Source organism: Lithobates pipiens, unplaced genomic scaffold (genome assembly GCF_037356315.1).
Source record: "Lithobates pipiens isolate NorthernLeopardFrog02 unplaced genomic scaffold, aLitPip1_a1.2 Scaffold_16, whole genome shotgun sequence".
Taxonomy (NCBI): domain Eukaryota; kingdom Metazoa; phylum Chordata; class Amphibia; order Anura; family Ranidae; genus Lithobates; species Lithobates pipiens.
In genome coordinates, this window is record NW_027507748.1 from 317723193 (window position 1) to 317742733 (window position 19541).

Genomic DNA, 19541 nt, shown 5'->3' on the forward strand with positions numbered 1-19541 from the left:
TGTGCCTATTTTCTGTCTAATGTTTGCCTTTGTCAGTTTTATCAGCTTCGGCTGATAAGATTGAAGTAATGGCTAGGTTTACACTGCATGTGATGTCACATGGTGTGTAGGAGGAAGCTCTGAATGATTCTGCAGTCTCCTGGGATATCAGTGTTGTGCCGTAGGAAGTCCTGATAACAGATAGACAAGCACATTCCATAAATCGGGGGAGATCTGGGCATGATCAGTGACGTCATTCTAAAGAACAAAAAGGGTTACAACAATACTAAGCAAGTAAGGAGATATCTGCAAGCATTGTTCATTAGGGTTTTTTTACGCTGATTTACATGGGACAAAGTTGTGGGGAGAGTTTACAACAACTTTAAAGCAGATCTTCAGACTTGCTTTCTCAGAGAGCATATCCCAGAGAGCACAGTGTATGTTATGGTGAAGGGTGTCTTAAAAAAAAAAAAGAGAGGATGAAGATCTGCTTTAATGTCCCTTTATTGTCAAGTATTTACCTGTTGATCCTGACAGTCCTTCTAATGTGGACTCATTTCCTATACTGGGCAGACAACGCCACAGTCCCACTGCTGAATTTGTGGTGTTGTCAGCCCACAAATCTATGGCCTCCCATTCATATAGTGACATAACGTCCCCGCATTTGATTAGTATACATGGGTTGATCTCTGCTTTCCCATTCATGTAAATTGAAAAAGTCATCCGGTCGCTGCATGCTTCAACATAAGTGTTTTCATCTCTGCCTTCTTGCTCCATTACTGGAACAGCATTGCTGGCCAGGACCAATTTTCCTCTAGATGTCATTCAGAGCTGGAGAGAGCGAATGTTTCCCTTCAGCTCACCCACTGCCTAAACAGTAGCAAGTGCTAGAAATGAATTGACAGATGCGTGAGAAGTAAAGGAACTGAAAAGAAAAAAAGGTGTTTACAAGCAATTTTTTAGATGTTAATGAGCTAAATAATGATGTTCATATGTTAATAGCTTTTCATATGTTAATGTACTGTTGTTGGCTTGCCTTACTCTTGTATTTTTCTATGTTTTAATTAGCTAGATAATGTGTAGATTTTGCTGTGTAATATATTTTTTCTTTTAAGGTAGTAGTACCTTTTTAATATGTACTAAGACATTTTTTTTTTTTTTTTTCAGTGTTTACTCTTCTGGTGCAGAAAAGTAACTGGAAACAGGCCTGAGTCATTGTGGGATTTTTACTTCAAATTTAAGAAACCGGTATGGAATAACGTACTATGGTATCTTATTTTGCATCAAAGTAGAATTGCAGTACTTTGCTTAATACAACCCCAATTTAAAAAAAAGTTGGGATGCTGTGTAAAATCGACATAAACAAAATTTGCAAAGTTCATGAACCCAGATTTTATTCCCAATAAAAAATATAAATCGTATAAAAAAAATTTAAACTGAGAAAATTTACCATTTTACAAAAAGGAAGGCCATTTTGAAATTGATGGCAGTAACACATCAAAAGGTCAGGACAGGGCCATGTTGACCACGGCGTAACATCACCTTTTCCATCACAGAATCATGGCAGTTATTTAATGCAGTGCACAAAGATCACAGGCATCCCTTCCATAAAGAGATTTTTCCAGATTCTTCTCATTTTTGATGATATTGTAGATGATGATTACATTGAGGAACGTTATTCTGCAATTGTTTGACAATTTTTAGATGCAGCTTTGCACAGATGAACTTCTACCTATCTACTTGTAAGAAACTCTGACTCTCTAAAGGCCCGTACACAAGGTCGGACTTTTTGACAACAAACATGCAAATTAGCTGTTTTGGCGCAACATCCGACTGTGTGTACGCTCCATCGGACAAACTTTTTCTGTTTTCATCTGACTTTTGTTGGCTGTGCGAACGGACAAACTTTCTGGCAACAAAAGTCCGATGGAGCAAAGTCCGACCGTGTGTACGCAAAAGCATCGGACTTTTGTACAAGGTACAAACACGCATGCTCAGAACCAATGCAAAAGATCATACTACAATACAGAAGTTGACCAAAGGTAGCGCTGGAGTCATTGAACGTCCTCTTTTGAAGTGGCGTCAGTACGTTGTGACGTCATTACGTTCGTGTTTGTTGTCAAAAAGTCCAACCGTGTGTATGCAATACAAACTTGTGGACCACGCCCTTTGTACAAAAGTCCACGGAAAAGTTTGTACAAAGTCCGACCGTGTGTATGAGGCTTAAGATGCTCTTTTTATACCCATTCATGTTACTGACTTGTTGCCAATTAACCTAATTAATTGCAAAATGTTCTTCCAGCTCTGCCTTGTTAGTACCATTTACTTTGCAGCTTTTTGTTGTCCCAACTATTTTGAGACGCTTTGCTACCATAAATTAAAAAATTACCTTTACCTAACTTTTTTTTTTTTTCTCCCAAAAAGGTACATTTTCTCAGTTTAAATATTTGATGTGTGATAAAATACTTTTTTTTTTTTTTTTTTGTGCATGCCATTCATTTGTAGTTTAGTAAAATAGGATATTTTTTTTTCTTTTATGTATTAATAGTAGCAGGTGCTTATTTAAGCTGTTTTTTTAACATTCCCACAGTGTACCTGTCATGACAGATTGATGTAGGCAGCCACTACTAAACTCTCATTTTGATAATGCCATTTTCCTGGTTGTCATGCTGATGCTTTGACTTTAGTGCTGTCTTACATGCTGGTCTGGAACAAGTTTACCTGGTTCTGACACTGTTACAGTTTCTTAGTTCACTCACAGACCTGGAACATGCAAATAGCCAAATGTTTAGAAATCCCTGGTGGCCTGCTGCTGGCAGCCCCAAAGTATTTCCCATATAAAGCTGGCCATACATGGGTCGAGTTCCAAACCCATTTTCTTTTGAAAATCTAAAATGGATGTTTTGTGATCTAATGGCATGGTGCCACGATCGATTTAGAAATTTGACCAACCAAGTCTTCAATTTCACCTCATGTTGCTACAGAAAATAATTTTAGTGGCCAGCAATCTTCACCATGCACAAAATATTTGATCTTCGAAAGAAAATTTGTTTGGCATTCGACCCATGTATGGCCTTCTTAAGAGTCACTTTTACAGGTTCAGCTCCTGTAACATTCAGAGTTATTGCATATGATTAGTGTTTTTGTGCCTGTTCAAGTGGAAATAAACCCTCCTATCCTTTACAGCCAAGAAAGCTGCCATCTTGACCTATTTTGGATTTGTGGTTGCCATGTTGCTGCACACATGATCAGTCATGACACCGGACATTTGATAGCTTTATAGTTTGCTTGAGAACACAAGCAGCTGTGGGTGGTTATTCATGGCATGCCTCGGATGTAACTGTTTTGGGGAAACTGTTAAATCAGTGGGTTTAGTTCTGCCTTAAAGAAGTATGATCAGGATCCTCACTGGTGCCTGACCAGCAGCTGGCTCAGCCTCTGAGCATTCCCCTCCTGCCCTCTCCCCAGTCCAGCATTCCAGTGAGCGCTGGAGGCACAGAGCTGGCAACTGACAATCGCCCCTCTGTGCTCAGACTTGACCCGAGAAAAGAGAGATCCGAAATCTTTGATCGCTTGGTTCTCAGTGTAAAGGCCGCAGAGGACAAATGCTGCATCTACATAGGTGAGTATGAAAGGTTTGGGATTTTTTTTTTTTTAGACTCCCAAAACGATACTTTAAAGTGCTCTGAAAAGTTAGTCAATAACTGAGCTTCCTCACCTTTTTATAACCCTTATGGATCGTAGCAAATTTTACATTTCTGTTACGGGCTTACTGAGTCAGTAATACCTTTGTCATTACTTATTTGTTACTGTAAAGCCCCATACACACTATCAGATCTTCTGCTTATTTTTTTTTTCCGTCAGATTTACCAAAACCATATAATATGAGGTCAAACCTTTAGGAGTTTCAATTTGCAATCAGGCAGGCCCTTGCACTACATAATTTTGGTAACTCTGAAGACAAAAATCAGAAGAAAATCGGATAGTGTATATGGGGCTTTAAAGTAATGCATTTTTTTCAGTGCACTCAAAGCTTTCTTTTAAAATATTGTATTGTGAAAATTGTTAACTTCTATGCAGTCTAAAGACTTAAAGAATTGCAGGTTTAGATATTTTATACATAGTTACATTGGTCCATCTTGCACAATACCATACCTACCCAGTGTCCGGGTCCTGTGCTGAGTGGCTGGCCTGATGTGTTGTGAACACAGGAGGTCAGCCACTCATCTCGGGTCTCAATTAGAGAATGCGTTGTATTTTGTGAATGAATGCAAATCTTTCTTTAACCACTTGGGATCCGCGCTATTGCAAAATGACGGCAATAGCGCGGACCCACATTTTCGGGACTACGTCTATTGACGTAGTCCCGGTTACGAGCGGCCTGCGCGCCCCCTGAGGGGCGCGCGCGGCGCGCTCTGTGATCGGCGAGTCCGTGAGACTCGCCTGATCACCGATCCGTGTAAGGGGTCGATCCCGACCCCTTATCACGTGATCAGCTGTCAGCCAATGACAGCTGATCATGTGATAAAACGGAGCCGGTAATCGGCTAGTATTCCTCCTCGCGCTGACAGCGCGAGGAGAAAAAAAAAAAGCCGATCGCCGGCGGCCGTGTTCGGGACATCAGTCCCGATCACGGCCAGTAATTTAAAAGGACACCTGCCCCCTGCCAGTGCCCACCTGCCACCCGCAGTGCCATCCTGAAATAAAGTAAGTGCCCCCCTGTCAGTGCCACCCAGCAGTGCCCATAGTGCCCACAGTGCCACCCAGCAGTGCCCACAGTGCCACCCAGCAGTGCCCACAGTGCCACCCACAGTGCCACCCAGCAGTGCCACCCAAAATCTGCCTCAGGTGCTGCACCCCAGTGCCGCCCATCAGTGCCCAGCAGTGCCGCCCATCAGTGCCCAGCAGTGCCGCCCATCAGTGCCCAGCAGTGCCACCTATCAGAGCCACCTATCAGTGCCACCTATCAGTGCCCATCAGTCCCATCTATCTGTGGTACCTATCAGTGCCCATCCGTGCCACCCATCCGTGCCACTTATCCGTGCCATCTTATCTGTGCCCATCTTTGCCCATCAGTGCCGCCTTATCGGTGCCGCCTTATCTGTGCCTATTAGTGCCGCCTTAACTATGCCTATCAGTGCCCACCAGTGCAGCCTATCAGTGCCCACCAATGCAGCCCATCAGTGCCCACCAATGCAGCCCATCAGTGCCCACCAATGCAGCCTATCAGTGCCGCCTAATCAGCGCACTTCAATGAAGGAGAAAAATGACCCGTTTGCAAAATTTTATAACAAACTATTAAAACATGATTTTTTTTTTTTTGCATCTTTTTTTGTTTGTTTAGCAAAAAATAAAACTCCGAGCTGTAACTAAATACCACCAAAAGAAAGCTCTATTTGTGGGAAAAAAATGATAAAAATTTCATTTGGGTACAGTGTTGTATGACCGCGTAATTGTCACTCAAAGTGCATCAGCGCTGAAAGCTGAAAATTGGTCTGGGACTGAGGGGGGTTTAAGTGCCCAGTAAGCAAGTGGTTAAATGGATGAGGTGGAAGACCAAAGCGATGACATCCATGGATAGAAGAAAATAACCATGGGAATGTTCAGGAGTGGAGCTGAAAGGAATAAAAAAAAAAAACACATCCCCTTGGGTTGAAGGAGGTTGAAAAAAGGGGTGAATGAGAAGGATACATAATATGGGCATTAAGCAGGTCTAACATGACTACCCGCTGAGGTCCCAGTTCCTGCCCAAAACATATGGGTGCAGTCCCATGGGCTTTTGTCCTGAATGTAGCAAGTACTTTATAGACTTTGGGGGGGGGGGGGGGGGTCCTGTTTTCAACACTAAGAATTGGGGAATTATTCTGGTTATAGTTCATGTGGATATTACTCTTATCCACATGAAATGGTGTTCTGTATATTGGCATATTCAGAATGCCCATGTCAGTGTATTTAGTTTGTGTTTCTTGAGCTGAACTGATGTTTCTTCATTTAAGCTACTTTGTTCAGTCCTGTGAACCAGTTCTTCAAAGTGGTTGCTTGTTTAGTTCACCAACAAACTGGGGTACACATGATAGCTGTGTTGATCATATGCATGATCGAAGACATAAAGTAGAATTTCCCAAGTAGGGAGGTATGATGATGAAGTTATTGGATAGGAGAGAAGTCTTGGGTATTGCCTGCCAGCCGTTGGGTTTGTATAGCAGCATACTGCAGCCAAATAAATAACTGGGTTCCCCCTTCGTTCTCGCATCTTCAGCAGTGGTCAATAGTCTTTTGGGGACATTTTGTGAAGCAAAGTTGGTGTTCTGAACCACCACACATGAAGGTTTTAGCTGTTCTAAACACATGTGTTGTAGTAACTGTTTTCCATTCAACCTCCAACAACGTAAGGCCAAACGCACTAAAGCTTCACACTGAGGCGCTTTACAGGTGCTAAAGCACTAAAAATAGCGCCTGTAAAGCACCTCTCCTGTCGCTCCAGTATGCTGGCAGGACGCTAAAAAGTCCTGCAAGCAGCATCTTTGAAGTGCTTTAGGAGCGGTGTATAAACCGCTCCTAAAGTGCCCCTGTCCATTGAAATCTTTGCGGTTGCTTTTAATCCCTTTTTTGGCCGCTAGCGGGGGTTTAAAAGCTCCCCGCAAGCAGCCCTAAAAGCGGTGCTAAAACGACAGTAAGGCGCTGCTAAAAATAGCGATGCTCAGTACAGCTTATGAGCTAAAATACAGCCCATTAATTGTAATGTGCCTATGCACACAGGCGTGTAAACAAGCACAGTGTATTCTTTGATAAAAAAAATCATAATTTTTGGTCAATTTATGCCTCATGTGCGCAAATGTTCATTAACATATTGTGAACGCGAGAATACACTCGCATGGATGCGTGCGAAAATGTGCCAATGTATATTAGAGCTGCACAATTAATAGTCAAGAATCGTTATCGCAATCTTGACTAGAGTGTTTCACAATTCTTTCTATGCAAAGAACTCCCTCTGCTTTTCTGAAGCCACACCATCAAAGGAAAGGAAGAGCAGTCTGCCAAGAATCAAAACATTCTTTATCAGTTGAACTTAAGTATAAACATTGTAACAATTTGTCAATAGAATAGACTTTGTAAGTGAAAAAAGTTCAAGCACTTAAACACTAAACATTTTTCTTACATTTGTTGGTTTCAAGTTAAAATAATTTTTTTGCTAGAAAATAATTTAGGACCCCCAAACATATATAAACAGAAATCGGAGACAAGAAAGGGAAATAGGGATTTTGGCAGTGCGTATAATGACTAAATAGTAAGCATTGTTCGATAGAAAAAAAAAATATATATATATATATATATATATATAATTTTTTTTTTTTTTTTTTTTAGACACCCTTGAGAATAAAATGGTGGTTGTTGCAATATTTTATGTCACACTGTATTTGCGCAGCGGTCTTTCAAATGTAATTTTTTTTATTTTTTTGGGAAAAAATTACTTTAATGAATTTAATAAAAAAAAAAAAAAAAACTAACCATTAAAATTAGCCCCTTTTATTTTTTGTATAATGTGAAAGATTTTATGTTGCGAGAATCGTAATCTTTTTATTCTAAGCAAAAAAATAGTGATTCTCGTTTTTGGCCAGAATCGTGCAGCTCTAAAGCATATGCGTAAAATGCATGCAACATACATACATAAAAAAAAATGGATGCTCCATACAGTAGTATCATGTGCAAGAAACAGTGACTGACTGGTTTGGTTCTGGACGATGGGGGTCGCGATGGCAAACAGCCAACGACACCCTCTCCTCCCCGCCCCTGTCTGGCGGTCCACGGACACTTAACCCATCTAGGCGGCAGGCAACGGCCAGCGACTCTTCTCACTTCCGCCGTGCGTCTCCTCGCCTCCTAGGTGTCCAATAGATCGTCTTCCCTTTCAGCCAGTCGGGTGATGGGTATTAGACCCGCTTCCCAATTGGCTGGGAGGAGGATCAGTGTTGCAGCAGCGACTTCATTTGCTGTTGCAACACACCTGTGTGGGCTCTGGTTGTACTCCCTGCGTCCCGAGCTCACCCTGTTTTGAAGCCATTAGAGCCTCTTGCTCTAATCAGGTGCTTCAATAGAAAACCTGGCTGCTGTAATGGGCCGGATGCATGAATAGGGGGTGGCCATGGCTATGCATGACTCTATTGCATAAAGCAGGTGGCCTGGAGAGAGGGGACTGCCCCTGGCAAGAGGCCTAACACTGTAGCTATTAAAGTACAGTGGCTTTTATTGCTAGATGCTTTCTGAAAATGCTTATTGCTGGGACATGTCTGGCTACGTGACTTGTGAACCACAAGCATGCTGTAAATGAGCATCAGTATGACAACCAGGCCACTAGCATTCTGAAAAGATCAGCAATGGCAGCTTATACATTCTCTCATGAAGGTGTTTGTTTGTTTTTTTTGTTTTGTTTCGTTTTTCCTCTCAAAATCAACTGGCTTTTAAATCCTTTGTGCTTTACTGAAAAAGACCAGTTTACATTTAGTTAGTACATATGATTACATAAAGGTTTTCTGTTTTCTGTTATTTAGCCTCTAAAACAGAAGAATCATTGTGTTAATTATCTGCAGCCTCCCACCGAGTACAAAGAAGTTCATTATAACCCTGACCAAGACTGTTTACTACTTCAGATTACTACTCTAAACTTTATCTTCATTCCCGTGGTCATGGGCATGACACTAGCTTATGTAAGTATTCTATTACTTTCATTGTACTGAAAGTCTTGCCTTCAAGCACTTGTATGCATGTCTAAACTTGTCATACACTGCACATGTTTTTGCATTTGTTTGTTTGACTTTGTGTAGTATTCTAATGTGACTTATGATACATCAGGCACATTACATGGTCATACTGACTCATGATGTTAACAATACAGGGGAAAATTATGCTTTGGTAATGCTGTATGTGCACTTTGCGGATCTTAAAGGAGAAGTACAGCCAAAGCTTGTTTGGATGTACTTTCATGGATCACAGGAGTCGGGAGTTACATTTTTTTCAGCAGACAGCGGGCTGAAGCCCAGTATCGGCTGACATTGCAGAGGCCGTCCAGGCTGGGGCAAGTTCACAACAATATGGTTGGGATTCGTTGAGAGCCTGAGCTACCAGCTCCTGCTTCAGCCTAGTGCTCCAGGGAGCGGGGGTGGGTGGGAAGCAGACAGCTGGTGATTGACAGTAAATAGCTCTCTGCTCAGGGAGCTCTGGGAACCAAGCGATTGGCAGTGTTTGCTTGAATCTCAGTGTTAGAGGCGCTGGGGGGGACAGATGCTGCACCCACCTAGGTAAGTATGATTTAAAAAAAAAAAAAAATTTCCACTGATACTAATGATGGGGCATTATTCCTCCCACAGACCTCAGTAACAGGGTGGCATTCTTCCTTCCTAGGCGTTGGGTAATTTTTTACTCTCACTAACCACCAAACCTAGGGCAATTTTTACTCCCACTGACAATGGAGTTGGGGTGTGGTTTTCTCCCACTGGCACTTGGGCATTTTTCTACTCCCACTGGTGAGTTAGCCCCTCCAAAGTCTTGAAGACAGTGAGCTGGCCCTTTGTTTAGAATGTTTGAGGACCTCTATTCTGAACTGTTAGAAACTGACTGACATTCTAGGAACTTTGTTGTGGTGTTTGAGGATCTTTGGAAATTACTTCATGGCACATGCCACTAGAGAGAACTGGGTTGACTTGTTTAGTTTTACGGCTTGTAACCACTTGCTGACCGCAATACGTATATAAGTTGCAGTTTGCAAGTGGCTTATTGGGTTTGCGGCTGAAGATATCAGCCATAACCCTGATACCATTTGTTTCTGTAGGTGCTTTCTCGAGAAAACTATCCAAGCAGCTCATGAGCCACTAGTACACCCCCCCCCCCCCCCCCTGCTTGCTGGTGTTTCTCAGGCTTACCGTTTCCGCTGGTTCAACCGATAATTGATCCGACGGTGCGGCCGAATGCTCCCATAGGCGATCAAAGAGTTGACATCTGCAATATGGCCTTTGAGGACTGAGGTGACGTCATGTCACTTCCAGTCTAGGCTAGAAGAAATTTTATTATCCCCTTTTATTTTTTTTATTTTTTTTTTCAAAAGGTGAAGAAGAGATTTGGGGTCTTTGACCCCAGATCTCTTCATAAAGAGAACCTGTCATTCTTATTTCTCTTTTGGCCATACTTCTCTTGTGGGTTACCAGAGTGCTCTTGTGCACTTCTGTGACCCAGGATCAGCTGACATCAGGCTAAAGTTTGCTGTCGGCTGACATCACAGAACCATCCAAATTTTAGTGTCTGGATCCACCTAGATGCCTTACAGGAGGCTGGCTCAGCCTGTCAGTGTGTGTCGCTGGGAGCCTGACCCAACCACTCTTGCCACCTACTCTGCCCAGTGCTCCAGTATGTGCTGGAGATGCAGAGCAGAGGAGCAGTTACTGACGATCATTGCTTTCTGCTCAGAGCAGACCCAAGAACTGAGCAATGAGCAGTCATGTGGTCACTCATTTCCTGGGCTTAGAGGCAGCAGGGGTCAGCTACAGCATCGGAGAAATGCTGCAGCAGGTAGGCAAGTATGTTTTGTTAATTTGAGTCAAGACTGCAGACAATAATTTACACACTTGCCAACCAAGCTTTTTCTGGCACTTTTTGTTTACACGTTTAAATCTGTATTTTTTTTCTTGAAAATTACTTATAACCCCCCAAACATTGTACATGTGTGTGTTTTTATTTTTTTATTTTTATTTTTTAAGCAGAGAACCTAGGGAATAAAATGGCAATCTCTGTAATTTTTTATGTCGCAGTGGATTTGCAAATGCAATTTTTTGCATGGAAAAAAATACACTTTAATGAATAAAAAAAAAAAATGGGTTACTATTGTGTTTTTTTTATCTATAATGTGAGAAATGTTATGTCGAGTAAATAACCAACATGTCATGCTTTAAAATTGTGCATGGCTGAGGAATTGCAACAAACTACGACACTTAATCTCCATAGGCAAGGCTTTAAATGCTTTTACAGGTTACCTGTTTAGAGTTAGAGTAGGTCAAGCACTAGAATTATTGCTCTTGCTCTAACGTTTGCGGCAATACCTCACATGTGTGGTTCCAATCCAGTTTACATATGCATGCGCAACTTACCTATGTGTTCGCTTCTGCACACAAGCACAGAGGGATGGGGGTGCTTTAAATTTTTTTTATTTTTATTTTTTTCATTTTTATTTTTTTCATTTTTATTTTTTTCATTTTTACACTGTCCCTTTTTAAAGTGATTGTAAACCCACTTTTTGGACTTCTACCTGTAGGTAAGCCTAGAATACGGCTTAGCTATAGGTAGTGGAAATATCTCCTAAATGTGCACCGTTTAGGAGATATTTCACTTGTAGTCCACCGATAATTCCAACGGTGAATGCATGGGGAAGAAACAAAACTAAGTGCCATTTCTTCCCTAGCCTGTGCCATTAATCGTCATGGAAGGAAGAGGGGCCAGAAGATGGACGCTGTCTACACAGGGGACATCGCTGGACTCTTTTGCAGGTAAGTGGCACATAATGGGCTAGTATGCGATGCATACTAGCCCATTATGCTTTTCATTTGCAGGCTTTGCAGCGAGCAAGAGGGGAAGTAAAACCCATCAATACTTCTCTTTTTAACAAATTATAAAAAAAAAAAAATTTGGGTTTGAGGTGTATATTATATTTTGTGTGTTTATTCCACTGAGGGATAGAGGAGCAAACTGTTGCAGACATAAAGTGTAGGCATCTACTCTACAGTACGGTGCCTGTGCATATGTGCAGCAGCTTTCCAATACTTTGTCACAGCCAAATGCCAGGCCATCATGACATGCAAAGCTCCAATGCTTCTGGTAGTATTGGAGCTTGTCGCTAAGCCCCTTTTGTCCTTCCACCCACCCAAACACACACATTCTTATTGGTTGATCATTATAAGGGGCAGCCTCTCTCACCAGTATGATTACGTGGCAGAGAGAGAGGCAGGCAAACTTCAATAAGAACCAAGGCTTTACCTGTCCGAAAAATCTTGAGAGATTGTGTGAGGATGTACACTTTTTTTTTTCTTTTTTTTTTTTTTTTTACAGCTCCAAAGCACACATGAACCTATCATTATCGTGAAATATGACTCAGTTTTTCCTGTGTTGATCTGGAAGCTAATTTAAATTTTTGTTTTAGCTCACAATAAACGTCAGTACTGACATGAGGCATCATCGTGTGCGACTGATCTTCCAAGACTGTCCATTGTTGAATGGCAAGAAGCCTCGTGGAGAACAAGGAGTACAAATCGTTCTGGATCCTGTCCATAGCGTCCATCTTCTCGACTGGTGGCATCCTAAATATCCTTTCTCAACCAAGGCTTAGTATCTCAACTGAGACCTCCTTTCTGGTAGCAGCCACTCTAAGAACCAAAGAAAATAACCAACACTAAAATGTTGTGAATTACAGGGTTGTTAAATAAACCTGTACTAAAAAATTATACAAGCTGCCATTGCTAAATTCTCCTTTTGAAAATGCTTGACTGTTATGCTGATTTCTGGTCAATGACCCAGGAAGTGTTGAGGCCAGTAGAAGACAAGCAGCTAATCTTCTTAGTAGGTGCCAGCAATCGAAGCCCCCATATTACTTTCAGTACAGAATTTCCTTATTACTTAACGCCTAACTGAAGCCAATTTTCTTTTCTTTTTTTTTCTTCTCCTGTTGGGAATATTTAACCCTACTTCCTGTCCATATCTTAATGTCCGTGCAAGAAAAGGGGGGAGCCGTTGTCTTTGGACCAAGAAGACACTGACAGCAATAAACACTATGTCAGAAGTTGTAAACTTTGACCACTGAGTTTTTTTGTTTTTTGTATTTTTAAAACATTTCCCATCATATTCCTGGCCTAGCAGAAACACGAGGGTTAATAATTGGAGGTGCTAATTCTTCACTGCTCTATCCAAAATAAAAGAAAAAAAGTTTTGGGTTGTGATGCAACAGGCATTTTTACAGTTCAGTGCCAAAGCACGACAAACGTTATGTTTAAGTGTAAACTTGAAAGTTGTGTTTTTTTTGTTTTTTTTTAAGCAAAATCTAATTTTGTTTGTAAAAAAAATATCAGTTTATTGCTGATATAGCATTGTTCGTGAAATGAATGTGTTCATCCCCTGAGCCTGGTCATTTCTAAAGCAAATATATTTTTATTATGCCTACTATAAATATTAGGCTCATTCATTTTAAGTATATGTAAACCCTAATAGTGAACTTATGATGTTGATGGTTAATTTTTTTTTTTACAACTTATTACATTTTTTTTTTTTTTTTTTCTTATCCATTTTGGTAAATGAAAAAATATACCCCTTGATCCTGCCAGAAATCCAGCAAGCGTGTGACATTCTGTGCTCTCTACCTCTGCTGCAGCGAAATCTTAAAGTGGAAGTAAACCCATGGATTTAAACAGTTAAAAAAAAAAAAAAAGGCATGCCGGGAATGCTAACTACATTGGCTGTGCTCTCAGCCAAACTATCAAACCTTCCAATGGCTGGTGTCCTAACAAATCACATGTGCAGCACCATAGCAGTTGAAGATTAAACAGAGGCAAAGATGGCAGCTTCCTTGGCTGAAAACGATAGGGGAGTTTACTTACACTTTAAGCAGTGTTATCAGCCCTGCCTAGATCACCTGACTGCAGAACACCACTCCCCTGTGTTGTGTAGATGAGGGAAGAGGATGATGATCTGTAGTCCTAATGCACTTCCTGACCCAAGGTTAACAATGCTGATAAGTGGGTAATTCTCACCTGTGGACAAGAAGTGTATAACTGACATGATCACCATGTGAAAATAAAGTAAAATGGCTTTGAAAAAATGTATGTAGCTGCTATATCATAGGACTGTTACACTGCAGTATTTCCAATTTGTGTTCTTGAGTTTAGATACATTTTAAGTTCAATAACACTTTCATTGTTAGGAAATTGAGCAAATGAAGAAAGATTAAAATCTTTCTGTTAACCTGTGACGTCTTAACCTCGGCAGGGTATTTTTTTATTTTTTGTCTTGGCAGTAAGAATGTCTTCACACTTGTGTTTCTTGTAAATAGGAAGCTGCAGTATTACAGTAGATTAGCAAACTTTCATAGACTTCTGTCTGAATTTAAAAGAACAATGTCGGCAAGGAAGCTGCAAAATAAAACCCAGTTGTTGCAGGTTACTCTGGAATTTAGCATTTTATGGGTTAGAAAAGTTTTTTTGAATGCACTGAATAATGAAAAATCTGCATCATAGAGGTCATCTTTGAATTATTTTGGTGAGATGTAAAATTTCTCTTAAAGCGGTTCTGCACCTAAAATAAAAATATTAAAAGCCAGCAGCTACTAATATTGCAGCTGCTGACTTTTAATAAAATCACACTTACCTGTCCCAGGGTCCAGCGATGTCAGCGGCAGGTGACGAGCGATCGCTCGTCTCGCTGCTGCCCCCACCGCCATCCTCTGTCAGGGAATCGGGAAGTGAAGCATTACAGCTTCACTGCCCGGTTCCCTACTGCGCATGCGCGAGTCGCGCTGCGCATCTCTTATGGTCCTCCGCTGTGTCTCAGGGAACTGTGTGTTTCCCAGAACACAACGAGGGGGCGGGGGGTCTGCGGCGGTCTGGCCGGAAGTGGGTGCAGTTACCTGGATTATCCAGGTAACTGCACCCCCCTCCCCCCTGAAAGGTGCCGATTGTGGCACCGGAGGGGGGGAGGGATCAGATTAGCGGAACTTCCCCTTTAGGGTGAAGAACCGCTTTAAATAACTTTTCAAATCATCACTAAGTTTTTTTTTTGTTTTTTTGTTTTTTTAGTCTCTGACAGAAAGTGGTGTATTATTTTAAAGCCGATAGTAAATCGCAAAAAAATAAAATCCTCCTCCCTGCAAGTTAGGACCATAATGTGCTAGTATGGCTCCCCCAGGGGGCTTCCATCATCACCCGCTCTTCCCTCCAGGTTTGCAGGCTGTGGCCATTTGACTGGATCACCCGAGATGACGTCACTACCACGTATGGCGTACAGCATCCAGCATGGCTCTCTAGGGACAGCACGCTGTCCATTAAAGTGGTTGTAAACCCTTACAACCAACTTTGACCTACAGGTAAGCCTAGATTAAGGCTTACCTGTATGTCCAAGAAATATCTCCTAAACCTCTACGGTTTAGGAGATATTTACCCGAAGACAACGTAGACAGCGGCGCACTGGGCAGGCCGCAGATCGCGGCGATATGCCACGTGGGTGACGTCATCGCTGCTCCGGCGAATCACAGTGCCCGAGCAGCGAGACCCGGAAGTCACTCCGGGATCCATGGCAGCGGTGGACATGAAGACAGAGGACTGCTTCGGGGGCTTTGTTCTCAGGTAAGTTATTCATAATGAGCTAGTATGCTATGCATACTAACTCATTATGCCTTTGCCTTGTTTTTTTTTGTTTTTTTGTTTTGCCTTTACTTCCTCTAAGAGTGCAGTGCCAGTAACATCACGTTTAGGAGATATTTACTGTATCCCACAGGTAAGCCTTATTATAGGCTTGCCTATAGGTATAAATCATTACAAGGGTTTTACTACCACTTTAACACCCTGAGGTCTTCCTTGTCTGAGAAGCGAAAACAAAAGAAGTAGGTTTAGTTACACTAGCATACATGCCTTTACAGCTACATTTTAACGGCCGGTTCACATCATAAAAACACAGTCTGTATGCATTCCAGATGTGTCTGCATGTGTGTTTTTGATGCGTTCTGGTGCGTTTTTTTTTCCCCCTCCATCCTAAAGTGATATTAAAGGAGTTGTAAAGGCAGCAGTTTTTTTACCTTTAATGCATTAAGATAAAAAGCCTTCTGTGTGTAGCAGCCCCACCCAGCGCCCCTTAATAATTTCCTGAGTCCCCTCCCTGTCTGCCAATGTCTAAGTGTCCCTCGACTCTCTCCCTTCTGGGATTGGCTGAGACACAGCAGCAGCGCCATTGGCTCCCACAGCTGTCAATCAAAGTCGGTTAGCCAGTCGGGAGAGGGGGCATGCTGAATGGCAGCTCCGTGTCTGAATGGACAGACTGAGCTGCAGCTCGGCTCGGGTGCCCCCACGGCAAGCTGTTTGCTGTGGGGGCACTTGACAGGAGGGAGGGGCCAGGAGCAGCAAAGAGGCACCTGAGAAGAGGAGGCTCCAGGCTGCCCTTTGCAAAACTGCATATAGGAGGTGAGTATAACCTGGTTGATATTTTAAAAAGATACTTTACATTTACTTTAGGGTCTTGTTTGTCATTTAAAAAAAGATGTTATACTTGCCTGCTTTGTGCAATGGTTTTGCACAGAACAGCCCAGATCCTCCTAAGCTCGGGTCCCTCGCCAGCACTCCTAGCCCCTCCCTCCTGCCGAATGTCCCCATAGCAAGCAGCTTGCTATGGGGGCACCTGTGCCGCTGCTCTGTGTCTCCATTTTGACAAGGAGCCACGGTTTGGCCCTTCCCTCTCTTCTGATTGGCTCACTGACTTTGACAGCAGCAGGAGCCAATGGGACCCCACTGCTGTCTCAGCCAATAAGGAAATGTAACATCGCTGGATCGAGATGGGTCTCAGGTAAGTATTAGGGGGGCTGCTGCACACAGAAGGTTTATCATCTTATGGCATAGAATGCATTAAGATTAAGGGATTCTAAATTTTTTTTTTTTTTTTTTTTTTAAAGTGGATGTAAACCCTTTTTTGTTTTTGTTTTTTTATGTCATAATGTAGAGTATAAGATTTCCTATCATTTGAGCCCAGTCTTTCCACAAAAAGTTAATCCAGCTCTGAGCAATCCTCTTTTATTGTTCTGTGAGATAAATCTTGACAAACAGAGAAAAACTTTGTCAAATCCTCCCCCTTGCTGTGATTGACAGGTGATTTACTCTTGTGCACTAGCCTAAGAGACCTGCATTATTTTTTAATTCCCTCCCACTCCTTTCTTCTGCTGCTCTTACATAATTGGCTGTTCCACACCTCAGCATAATTGGGCATGCTGAAGTCATGTGGTTACTTCCCTGTCTTTTCACTGGATGTTAGAGATCATAGCAGAAGTTCAGTGTAAGAAATACACAGGAGAAAATGCTCGTTAAGGGAAGTGTAGAGGTGGGTGGGGAGCCTACCGACATCACGACTCCACCCACTGAGCCCTGGAAAACGGACCCACCCACAAAATCTGCAGTTTTTCGGGTCTCATAGCAGACAGAGGGGAGACATTTGACAGATAAGTATACATGCAGGAGACTTGTATATCCTTCTAGATAACCAATGTTGCAGTAGTTTAGAAAGGATGAGAATGGGTTTACATCCACTTTAAAATAGGGACATATGTGTTTTTGATGCATTTTGTCTTCAGTACAGTTCAGTGCAGAAAAAAATGCAGCAGTTTGTGTGTTTTTCTGATTTGTCCAAAAGTTCCAGACCTGTTTCTGCAAGCTTGGCACTTGTATTTACAAATTTATTAACTAAAATGAATCTCCACAAATATTGACATAACCTGTCTTAAGCTGGACAAAGATGGTTTGAATCTCAGCTGATCGGCTTGGGTACAACCAGTATGCCGGGAGAACACAATAGCTCCATGGGGGGATTCCTGACTGTGTTGATGGGGGAATAAACCATTCTCTTTCCACCAACACGTAGTTGCCGGAAAGAAAATCATATATATATGGCCTGCTTTAATCAATTGGTTAATGCACAGAATAAAACATATTAAACTTGGTTGCTGTTGGTTACTGCACTGCTTTATTAAGCATTTGAGAATACCCCTTTTATTTCTGTGGTTTTTAGGGTCTTTTAGGCTACACTGTTCTATATGCTGCTAACACACCATATTTCATACCATTATTGCTTCAGTGGCTATAGTGTTTCTGTATTGAATGTAGTAATTGGCACTGGACATTTTTTTTTCTTCTTTTTTTTTGAACTTATATGCAGAAAAATAAAAAATTCCCTATTTATAATTTTGTCATGTATTGATTTCCCCCCCAAAAAATATTAAAAATATATAATATAAACTTTTATTTTATTCAGAAGTATATATCTTTGTACCAACAATGTAGTAATCAAATATTTCATAGATGTACATGAGAAGAAACACTTCCATTCACTGTTTCATTTTGAAAGCTGGATAAGGTGTGCTAATAAATGCAGAATAAAAAATAGTTTTTTTATTCTTGACTGAGCTGTCATTTTTTGAAAAAAAAACATCTTGGCTGGTTATTTCCTTTCAAAACTATACCGGATTGTCAGCAAGTGCAGATTTTAAATTAATATTCTAACCACATGTAATATACTGGATCTAAGGGAAAAGGGAAGGTTTGCTCTGAATGTTTTGCTTCTTTTTTTTTTTTTAATTGACCTTCACATGATCCTTTTTTCATCAGTGTCTCAGACTTTTAACAGGTTCAGTTAACCCCCCTAGCGGTAATCCCGAGTCTGGCTCAGGTTGGGAATTTACTAGCAGGAGCGGTAACCCCGAGCCAGACTCGGGATCGCTTCGCTGGATGCAGGGGAGGACACAGTGAGACTTGCTTACCTTGTTCCCTGGATCCAGCGATGTCCTCCGCGCTGTGTGATCGAGCTGTCCTCCATTCGACTCACAGTGCCGAATGCCGCCGAGCTCCGTTCCCTGCAACGTTACGGCGCACGGGAGCGGAGAACGGCGGCAAATTAAAAAAAGTAAAAGTACACAAAACATACACAGCACTGTAATCTTACAGATTACAGTACTGTATTACAAAATTACACACCCCTTTGTCCCTAGTGGTCTGTGCAGTGCCCTGCATGCACTTTTATATTATAAATACTGTTTTTTTTTTTTTTTTTTTTTTCTGCCTGGAATTTGGAGATTGTCCATAGCAACCAAAAAGTGTCCCTTTTTTCAGTGTTTTGGGATTTGATTACATTATTGAATATTTTTTATTATTCTTTATTATATTATAAACTTTATCATACCCGGGATGTCTGCTAGACTCTGGTGTGAACATATTTAAGAGAGTTATTCCTAAGAATTACAGGACTACAATATAAGACTCCAAAATTCCATGCAAAATAATTGTACCGCTTTCAGCACCTAATTCCAGACTGAATCATACCGCCAGGGAGGTTAAAAACCATGAACTTCTTATTTTGCAGGGGTAAATATAGTACTAAACACATTTATAATAAGTGTTCAAAAAATGCACACAATAACTTAAGTTTTCAATAGTTTAGAGCTATCCTGTGTCTTGTTCACTGTGTGGCATTTTAAGAGCCTATTTAGCCTATCCACTTCTTATCTTTGACTACAGGGCAGTAAGTGCTGGTTCACACTGAGACAGCATGACTTGCAGCGCAACTGCCTCAGGTGACTTGGACACGACAACAGCGGTGACTTGCAAAACGACTTCTCTATAGAAGTCAATGCAAGTCTCCCCCAAAATCGTACAGGAACCTTTTTCTAAGTCAGAGCGACTTGAGTTGCTCTGATTAGAACGATTTCATTGTACAGAACGGGGCGCAACTTGTCAGGCGGCTAAGTCGTCTGACAAGTCCCAGTGTGAACCGGTGTCCTATCATAT

General features: G+C 41.6%; 1 protein-coding gene across 4 annotated transcripts in view; it reads left to right on the top strand.

The window, feature by feature from the left end:
• The window catches only part of TMEM183A (transmembrane protein 183A), a 44793-nt gene extending 26641 nt beyond the window's left edge, over positions 1 to 18152 (top strand). Inside the window, exons 6-9 of one of the 4 annotated variants that reach the window (XM_077481665.1) lie at positions 1147 to 1227; positions 8568 to 8684; positions 11426 to 11510; positions 12161 to 12331. In XM_077481665.1, the coding sequence (XP_077337791.1) occupies positions 1147 to 1227; positions 8568 to 8684; positions 11426 to 11510; positions 12161 to 12183 (306 nt within the window). In that variant the 3' untranslated portion in view covers positions 12184 to 12331. Of the gene's footprint in view, positions 1 to 1146; positions 1228 to 8528; positions 8685 to 11425; positions 11511 to 12160 lie in introns of all 4 variants that reach the window. The other 3 variants (XM_077481663.1, XM_077481662.1, XM_077481661.1) reach the window with 3 other exon arrangements.
• The last annotated feature ends 1389 nt before the right edge of the window (positions 18153 to 19541 follow it).